At 42.9% G+C, this 10592-nt stretch overlaps 1 protein-coding gene across 3 annotated transcripts in view; it reads right to left on the reverse strand.

The window, feature by feature from the left end:
- UBN2 (ubinuclein 2) overlaps window positions 1–8450 on the reverse strand; it is a 95311-nt gene extending 86861 nt beyond the window's left edge. For all 3 annotated transcript variants that reach the window (XM_085005294.1, XM_021079092.2, XM_003360116.6), the window contains exons 1-2: window positions 7723–8450; window positions 1843–1935 (exon numbers count right to left, since the gene is read on the reverse strand). In XM_085005294.1, coding sequence (XP_084861420.1) covers window positions 1843–1935; window positions 7723–8202 — 573 coding nt within the window. In that variant the 5' untranslated portion in view covers window positions 8203–8450. The remainder of the gene's footprint in view (window positions 1–1842; window positions 1936–7722) is intronic.
- Between the last annotated feature and the right edge of the window lie 2142 nt (window positions 8451–10592).

Consider the following 10592-nt stretch of genomic DNA (forward strand, 5'->3'; position numbering starts at 1 on the left):
ATGGAGGTTCCCAGGCTAGGGGTCTAATCGGGGCTGTAGCTGCCAGCCTACATCAGAGCCACAGCAACTCAGGATCCAAGCCGCGTCTGCGACCTACACCACAGCTCATGTCAACACCAGATCGTTAACCCACTGAGCAAGGGCAGGGATCGAACCCGCAACCTCATGGTTCCTAGTCGGATTCGTTAACCACTGAGCCACGATGGGAATTCCTCTGTGAGATACTTTTAATGCTCACAGAGGAACACAAGGGAAGAAAGGTCTTGCTTCTCATGGGTTATGTTTTAGCAAAGAGCTAAGGGGTAGTTAAAGCCATAGGATGAACATGTGATGAGCATAGAGAGGAATCTTCCAACAAAGCCAATTTTACAAGAAAAATTGAGAAAAACATTAAGCAATTACAGTCACGTAATTTAAATTTATTTATTTAATTTTTGTCTTTTTGCCTTTTCTAGGGCTGCTTCCCACGGCATATGGAGGCTCCCGGGCTAGGGGTCTAATGGGAGCTGTAGCCACCGGCCTACGCCAGAGCCACAGCAACACAGGATCCGAGCCACGTCTGCAACCTACACCACAGCTCACGGCAACGCCGGGTCCTTAACCCACTGAGGAAGGTCAGGGACCGAACCCACAACCTCATGGTTCCTAGTCGGATTTATTAACCACTGTGCCACGACAGGAACTCCCTTAAATTTATTTTTATAATATTATAATAAACACTAAGTTATTGTGGCACAGACTATAAAATGCACATGAATTTTTTTTTCTTAGGGCTATACAGGTGGCATATGGAGGTTCCCAGACAAGGGGCCGAATCAAAGCTACAGCTGCCGGCCTACACCACAGCCACAGCAACGTGGGATCCAAGCCGCATCTTCGACCTACACCACAGTTCATGGCAATGCCGGATCATTTACCCACTGAGCGAGGCCAGGGATCAAACCCGCATTCTCACGGATTCTAGTCATGAGGAGCCACATGGGACCTCCCTGCACATGAATTTTTAAGGTAAGCAAGGCACAAAGAAACTTCATGCTACTTCTGATCAATTCTGACTCCAGTGGTCTAGAAGTATGCATATCAATTCTCTTAAATTCTTCTTTTTTGCTTTTTAGGGCCATACCCGTGGCATATGGAGGTTCCCAAGCTAGGGGCTGAATCGGAGCTACAGCGCCAGCCTATACCACAGCCATAGTAGTGCAGGATCCGAGCCATGTCTGCAACCTACACCACAGGTCATGGCAATGCCAAATCCTTAACCTACTGGATGAGGCCAGGGATCAAACCCACAATCTCATGGTTTCTAGTTGAATTAATTTCCGCTGTGCCATGACAGGAACCCCTAATTCTCTTAAATTCTTAAAGGCAAGAATACTTACACCAAAGGAATTAAAGTAGAATTCTCAAAGCATGGCAGCACAAAGGGCAAAGGGTGAGAGAAGATAGATCTGGATATGCAGCCTCATTTTTGCCGCTGTGTGACCTTAGATCAGTTACTTAACCTTAGGCTCAGAGCCTCATTTTCTTCATGTGTAAAACACAATCAGTATTATTTACCTTGTAGTGCTGTTATAAGGATTGGATATTATTATGATAAGCAAATTGCCTGAACTCTAGGAGTACAATAAATGGTGGCTACTATTATATCCACCACAAACCTATCAGAATCTTTATCTGACCATCTAACCATTTATTTGGATTCAATCTATTAAAACAAGATAATGCAGGCAATAGATACGACCAGCCCTCCCAACCAGTCACAGGAAAAAAAAAAAAAAAAAAAAAAAAAAAAAAATAGGCCAAAAGGATAAAATTAGGTAAGTGAAGAGTTTTTATACTCACATATTTCATTTCAAACTTCTTAGCCAGCATTTCCACTTCTTGCCTCTCTTGATGATCATCATTAAACGGGTCTTCCGTGTAAACAGGTTTCTTCTGATTTAAAGTGAATGAGGAAAGAAATAGAAGTATTAGTATTACTTCAACCACAGATGAATGTATCTTTATTTATTTTGGGGGCGGGGGGGTGGGGTGGGTGGGTCATGGCTGTAGCTGTGGCATGTGGACGTTCTGGGGCCAGGGATCAAACCCACACCACAGCAATGACCTGAGCCACAGCAGCAACAAGCCAGATCCTTAACCTGCTGAGCTACCAAGGAACTCTGAATTTAGGTTTAAATTTAATAAATGAGTCAATCATTCCAAATATTAACAAACAGGTTAGAAACATTAAAACTAGAAAGGAAACTAATATGACATTGTAAATCAACTACATTTTAATTTTTTTTTAATTTTAAAAATTAAAAAACAAAAAATTTAAGGGAGTTCACTTCATGGCTCAGTGGTTAATGAACCTGGCTAGAATCCATGAGGATGCAGGTTCGATCCATGGCATCGCTCAGTGGGTTAAAGATCCTGTGTTGCTGTGGCTGTGGCAGTGGCTGGCAGCTGTAGCTCCAATTCGACCCCTAACCTGGGAACTTCCATATATGCTGCAGGTGCAGACCTAAAAAGCAGAAAAAAAAAAAAAAAATCCCAAAGTTAAAAAAAAGTAACTAGAAAGAAATGTTGCTTTGTAGCAAAAAATATTTGCAGTTTTAATGAATTCTCACACATTCTTAAGTTTTCTGGCGGTTACGAATTCAACAATTCAAATTGTCTTCACTCACAAAGTGATCTATGGTCACCCCATCCAAAAAAAAAGTCCAAAGAAACACAAGAAAATTAAGCAAAAATGAAAATCCCACTTATAATTCTAGTTTGAAATCTTCCCAACAAAGATTAACCCCTTCAGTCAGAAAATGCTTCTAAAAGGATATCTTGGTTATCAGAGTTCAACATATAATCATGTGCCCTGAGTTATCACTGGAGGATCTAGAGCTGCTACAGCTTTCTGTTGAGATCCAGTATCAACGGCCTCTATATACCTACATCCCATCAATGAGCATCCTCCATTCAGGGAACACATATGACTTTTAAACCAGGCAGAAAAGTTAAATAGGTGAAAAGAGATTACATTATCATGGCTTCCTTCTAGCAGGGAGAATGAAAATCTATTATAATACATTGTTTTAAAAAACCACACAAGCTAAGATCTCACACTTACCATCTATTTGACTAAAACAAACAAAATAATGACAATCTTCACTTGAGTTTACTATTTTCGCAGACACACTTCATATATATTTTTCCAATATACAATAAAGCCAAAGCAAGGTGCTACATATGGATAAAAATGCTATTTTTATCTAATTATGAACTGACTAGAAAGTTTTAAAAAAGACTATATGTTTTCCAGCTTCAAGCAGGAAATAAAAATGTTGCAGTGGAAATATTTGATAGAGATTTGCCCTGAAGGGCAAGAAAAAAGTGCAGAAGGGACAAAGACTTCCACACTTTGGAACTGAGATACTTCTTCCTGGCTGTAAAGATTGAGCTACGATTAATCTAAAAATAAGACAAAAAATATAAACAGAATGAATACAAAACAATTCATCATACCAAGAGCATGAGAATTAAAGGGATATGGAGTTCTCATTGTGGCTCAGTGGTAATGAATCTGACTAGTATCCACGAGGATGAAGGTGCGATCCCTGGCCTCGCTTAGTGGGTTAAGGATCTGGTGTTGCCATGAGCTGTGGTGTAGGTCGCAGACACGGCTTGGATCCTGCATTGCTGTGGTTGTGGTGTAGGCCGGGAGCTACAGCTCTGACTTGACCCCTAGCCTGGGAACTTCCATATGCCATATGCCTCAGGTGAGGCCCTAAAAAGACGGGAAAAAAAAAAAAAAAAAAAGAAAGGAAAGAATAAAGGGATAGATCTTAAAGCTTAAAGGAACTAATTTTTGAATCAATTGTTGAAATTGATGAGTCCTTTATCCCAACAGAAGTTATTAATGGAAAATATAAATATGATCTGAAAGGAAACAAACTAGCAGAAACAGACAGATAATGAAATAAATACTAGGCATGTTCTGGGTACAGACTTAACTTGAGATTTGCTAAGGACAGTAATCACCACACGCCTTGCTTGCCTTTATAAACTGTTCCTTCGTACTAGGTCTTATTACTGATCTGAATACTAGGTCTTACTACTGGCCTGACCCATTTTATATTTGCAAATATAAACACATAAATATATATATTTTACTAAGAGTAATCTCATATGCCACTCTAAAATATTTTGCGTAGACTTTATATAGGCATCAAAATTAAATCTTACTCTTGAGAGTCTATAAAAATAAATTTAAGAAAACTGACTCACTTTTCTTTCACAGTTAAGAAATAACACCTACTGACAATCAAGGCTCTAAGTAAGCTTTACATTTTCTAGGTGAAAAAGAGATCTGGTAATTAGCAAATATCAAAATTATGAACCACCGACAGGCAAAAATGACACAATAATTTTGTCCTTTGACATTAACGTATTAACACCATTTTCTGATCTTTCACATATGTTATCTGAAATATGCAACATGACAAGCAATAAAATACCACAGAATTCTGTGGTAACAGTATGATTACATTAACACTACTTTTCCTTTCATACTAAATGTTAAATTAATCATGTTCATATCTTCTGGTTTACCAAGAGTTTAAAAAGAATATGTGTATCAATTCCCCTGAACAAATTAATCTTTCAGAATAGAGATGAGTGCAATGCCTCAACCTCAATCAGAGACCAATATTTTACAGAGACAGCCAGGTTAAGGGTTTAGCTAACCAGTGTCCTGACAACCTGGGGGGGGGGGGTTGTTTTCCATGTTTTGCCAACATACACTCGTGTTTCCCCTTATTAATAAAGTTTGGGAAAATGTGATTGCCTTCTTCTGTTAACTGGAGTTTTATTGTTCATTTTGTATTTATGAAGAGGGATGATTTAAATTAACCCCAGTATAGATAGTATGCATGTGTAACAGATTTTTTATACTTATACCTATCAAACAAAAAAATCTTATTGGATGCTAGACAGCTATTTCAAAATTTCAGAATCTTTTTTTTTTTTTTTTTTTCGTCTTTTTGCTTTTTCTTGGGCCGCTCCTGCAGCATATGGAGGTTCCCAGGCTAGGGGTCAAATCGGAGCTGTAGCTGCTGCCTAAGCCAGAGCCACAGCAACGCAGGACCGAGCCATGTCTGCTCGGACCTACACCAGAGCTCACAGCAATGCCGGATCCTTAACCCACTGAGCAAGGGCAGGGATCGAACCCGCAACCTCATGGTTCCTAGTCGGATTCGTTAACCACTGCGCCACGACGGGAACTCCAAGAATCTTTTTTTCTTTTAATTTTACAGGATTTCTTTTCCTCCCCTTTCTACTCTTACCCTGCTATACAGTATGCTGTTCAATTACAATAGTTCAAAATTAAAACTATTTTGAAAATATTACATCATCACTAAAAATATAATGGACTCCTCCTGAGGGGAAGAAAAACCAAATTTGGGAAACACCAACTTTGCAGATTCATTTTATTGGTTACATTTTGCTTTTCTTGACCATGCTCATGGCCCATGGAAGTTCCCGGGACAGGGATGGAACCGCACCACAGCAGTGACAATACAGGATCCTTAACTGCTGGGCCACCAAGGAACTCCCTACATTTTGCTTTCTGATGGTTTCTCCTCCTAAAATTTCCTTTCATGGAAATGTGACACTTTCATTTAGAAAACTGTTTTCTACACTTTCTTACATAACAAATATGCTCATAAGAGTAATCATAGGAAAATGTGGCAAATCTTTGTTGCAAAGGTACACTGTATGGATCTTTTTGCTTCAAATAATAACAAATAATATATGGCTGAAATATACAAGAAAACTGGACTAATATAACCTAAATTGATAGCATAAACTGAATTATTCATCCTTCTCCTACATGAAATTATTAGTTCTTACACTATCAAGTTAATAAGGTAGGTGTCAAAATTAATTTTATAACTAAAAGATATATATCTATTAGTTTATCATGGCATGAATATTACAGCATAAAGAGGATCATAACAGAAGTCTTTGTATTCCTACTAAAAATCTCATTTCAGTTCATTTTAGCAGGACTTTCTAAATGTAAACTATATAAGTTAATCACAAGAAATTTTGTTTTATTAAGAATTGGTACTAATACAGGAAAAAAATCCTAATAAAATGACATATGACCAGCCTCCTCATTGTAAAGTGGAGATAATGGTTCCTGTCTTACGGAGCTCTGATGGACTTAACTCCACAAGCCTTGTACCATACTAAGAACTCTGCAAATGTTAGCCATTAGTATGTATTTTTTTCCCAAATATAATCACCCGTAATTTATGAAGCAGATTAGGGAGTAAAACTGCAAACCTACTTAGATTAGAAGATCAGCTATGGTACAATTTATTGGAAAAATGCTCCCATCCAATATTCTCGAAATTATTTGGGGGAAAAACGGCATTGCTTTATAAATAACAAAGGCACTACAGTGAGTCTAAGGGGCAAAACATTATGTGGAAATGACCAAAACGATCTGTGTACCCTTAACAATTCATTCTGGTTGCAAACCCTGAGTAGTGATTTGACCACACAACAATAATGTGTAAAAAAAAATGATCAAAAGATTAGTTTGCCTTAAAATAAAATCTAGCAACACTGTTTAAGATGATATTTTAAAAACTAAGTCATTCGTATCAATGATAACTGAAAATGAAAACAAAACAGGTGACTTCTAGAATCCATTAGACCTGTGCAAAACGTAATAAAGACCACAGTCTCTAAACAGCAGAGGAAATTGTCCTCTTATTGCTGTTACTCTATCATTTTCTTTTCTAGTTTACTTCTGAAGATCATCAACCAACAACAATAAAAATTACAGTTACCAACAAACCTTCCTCCTACCTCCATTGTTTACCAGTTCCACCAAAGGCATAGCTATATATTTTCAGCAAAGTTTTTTTTAAACATTCAAAGCTAAGATTTTTTCCCCCATCATTTCTCCAAAAATTACAACGGCGAAGCGCAATATCCTCCAAGGTCCTATACACTAATGATACGCACTCAAATGAGAATATGATGGTAAGCACCAAATAAAACAAGACTGACATCCTTCTAATATGAACAAATTGCAGAGAAAGCAAAGCTTAAAAGGTGTATCAATATCAACACAGGGCTGAAAAACAAGGTACCAGATAACTAACCCACTTATCCTTCATTCCTAAAGTGGAATCTTTAATCTGAAAAATTTTTAGATTACTTTTAAATCTCCTTCAATTGAGAAAAATACCCCAGGCTCCGAAGCACATCTCAACGCTGAGCACAACAAATAACGACGAAGGTGAGGATGATATTGGAGGGGTTACACAATCTCTCTGCTTCAGACTGGGGGGCGTGTCCCCCAAGGTTTTCTCTTCCTTTCTACTGAAAGCACTGCTAGAGCTCCCCCAGCATAACCCAACAACGCAACTTGCAGGGCCCCCAGATTTTGTGGGGAAAGCAAAAAGAAAAAGCTGGCTAGGAACGGCGTTTGGAGCGGGCTCACGAGGGGGGCTCGATGGAGCCCGGTGGGAACCACGGCCAACCCTAGGGAGCAGAGGAAAGCAGCACCAACCACCCACCCACCCGCTCGGCCCCTGCCCCCTCCAGCCACCCTCCGGGGCGACCCGAGATGCTCCAGGTGGGCGTCGGAAGGCGAAAACCACTGGGGAAGGAGGACGGGTCCTGAGGCTCCCGGGGTCTGGGGGATGAGGGAGGAATCTCCTGTACCCGTTGTTCTCCGCACAGTAGCAGCTCCGGGTAACTGAACTCCACGCAGCTCTCGTCGGTGGGATCCTTGAGCACCAGCTCCAGGCGTACGGTCTCCCTCGGCGGCCTCTGCTGCGGCTCGGCCCGGGAAACCGACTCCCGCGGCGGGGGCGGCTGCAAGTGCAACTGCGGGAGCGGAGGCGGCGGCGGCGGCGGCGGCTCGGGCCGCGGGGGCTCGCGCTGCAGCGACATGGGCGGCTCGGCGCGGCTGACCTCGCGCTGGGGGAGCGGCTTCTCCCGCGGCGGGGGCTGCGCGTCCGACCGGGGGGCAGCCTCCCGCGGGGCTAGCTGCTCCGGCCGGACGGGCTCGCGGTACGGCTGCGGCTCCAGCCGGGGGGGCTCGCGAGGGTATTCGGGCTCGCGTTCGGCCCCCGGGTACTCGGCCTCGCGCCGCCTCACCGGTGACAGGCTAATAAACGCTACTCTGCGTGGCTCCGCCATCCCCACTGTTCTGGCCCTCTGCCTTCGCTCGAGCCGGCGCTCGTTTCTTCGCCGAGTTGTTTGCCTGCCTGCCCTTCCTTTTGCTCTCCGTCGCTTTTCTTCCCTCCACCACCCTCAGCTGTCTCCGCCGACGCCACCGTGAGTGCGGACCGTGCCCCCTTCCCCGCCACTACGTTCTGATGGGCTGCACCGCCATCGCCAGGGTCGCCGCAGCCGCCATGTTGGATCCCCCACATAAATAGAAGCAGGCCGCTGAGCGGGCGCATGCGCAGACGGCAGACGCTCGCATCCACTGTCGTGGCTGTGGCTCAGTTTTCCTCTTTTTCTCCCAACAGTCTGGAGTCCAGACAGGTCAGCGGAAGTGACGTCATGGCAGGCCTAGTTTCCTTGGAAACGGGGACGCCGTCTGCGCCCTTCCTCAAGAGGAGGGGTCTGGGGTTTCCTAAGAAGCTTTCCATTCGCTCGGGAAACTGGAAGCGCGCGTGGGGCTCGACCGAGGGCAGAAGTCCGGATGTGCCTACGACCGACCTAACCATGGCGCCCGGTAGCGCCCAGCACATGCCTCCCGCCCTCGCTTCCAGAGTTGGGGATGCGGGGAAAAGGCAGAGGAACGAACGCTTGGACCTGCTCCGTGTCGGCCCACATAGTCCGCCCGCAGTCCGAAGTATCAGGGAAGAAAGGAAATGGCTAACTCCAGCCGGACTCGCTCTGCGACTTCTCTGCGCCAAGCGCGACACTAACTGCCACAGGCCTCCCTTTCCTACACCGGCTTCTGTTTTTCTCGCCCGGCTATGGCAGAAATTGTGTGACACGGTCGTAAAATGCTCAGTAACGTTGTGCAGTTTGGAAACTGAAGAGACAAATGAACACTTCTGGGTTTGTTCATAAAGTCTAAGCTGTTTATAAATTAAAAAAAAAAAACCCTTCCCAACAGTTTGTTTTGTTGGCATTTTAGGGATGTACTCTCTTGAAAGCAGAATACTAAATGACCCATTTCGGATAAGGGAGGAGACTTATTTGGGAATGCCTTGTAGGCACGCCTGTAATAAACTAATTGGAATTCATATTTAAAAGAATGGGAACTAGGAGTTCCCGTCGTGGGGCAGTGGTTAACGAATCCGACCAGGAACCATGAGGTTGCGGGTTTGGTCCCTGACCTTGCTCAGTGGGTTAACGATCCGGCGTAGCCGTGAGCTGTGGTGTAGGTTGCAGACGCGGCTCGGATCCAGCGTTGCTGTGGCTCTGGCGTAGGCCGGTGGCTGCAGCTCCAATTCAACCCCTAGCCTGGCAACCTCCATATGCCGCGGGAGCGGCCCAAGAAATAGCAAAAAGACCAAAAAATAATAATAATAAAATAAAAATAAAAGAATGGGAACTATACTCAATATTTTGTAATAACCGGTAAGAGAAAGGAATTTGAAAAAACACATATATGAAACTAACATCAAATTGTAAATCAGTTATTTAAATTTTTTTCAAAAAATAGTGTAAAGTCCAAAATAATGAGTAGTATTGCCCATTTAAAATCTGCAGCTGTTAATTTCATCAACCAGATTAACAATGTTAACACCAATTAATGACTCTGAGTCAGTGTGATGTCATAGACAAATTCCTACTAGATGGTTTTTTTAATCCCTCCTATTACTTTCCCCATTTGTATAAAGATGGTGTTGGAATGGGATGGTTCCAGTGGTCCCTCCCAGCTCTCAACTGCTAATACAAAATCCTATGTAATTTTTTGGAGTACTGAGGGCCTTTGAAGGGGCTAGGAAAAAGCCGAAGTCAATTCTTGTTCAATGCAAAGTCAGAATCTTTGTCTAAAATGTTAGATTATCGGAGTTCCTGTCGTGGCTCAGCGGACAACCTGACTAGTATCCATGAAGGTGTGGGTTCCATCCCCGGCCTCGTTAAGTGGGATAAGGATCCAGCGTTGCCATGAGCTGTGGTGTAGGTTGAAGACAAGGCTCAGATCCTGCGTTGCTGTGACCGTGGTGTAGGCAGGCAGCTGTAGCTCGGATTCCACCCCTAGCCTGGGAACCTCCATAGGCTACAGGTGCAGCCCTAAAAAGACAAAAGACAAAAAGTATACAAATAAATAAAAATAAAATGTTAGCTTATTTAAGATATGTAAGATATTGGTGTTATCCAGCTGTAATGCTATAAAATCAAGCATTCTGGGAGTTCCCTGCTGGCCTAGTGGTTAAGGATCTGTTGTTGCTACTGCCCTGGCACCTTTAGATCCATGGCCCGGGGGAACTTCCTGCATGCTGTGGACATGGCCAATAAAAATTCTAGCTACTCATACTTTTTCATAAGGAATTACGATCTAAAACATCTTTACAGTAATTTTGATAATTTACAAACTCTCAGATCTCATTTTGAGGGCTAAT

This window comes from Sus scrofa, chromosome 18, assembly GCF_054392235.1.
Source record: "Sus scrofa isolate SSC_HxYL_T2T_F1_AM1 chromosome 18, Sscrofa_HxYL_maternal_Yorkshire_Landrace_v2.0, whole genome shotgun sequence".
NCBI lineage: Eukaryota > Metazoa > Chordata > Mammalia > Artiodactyla > Suidae > Sus > Sus scrofa.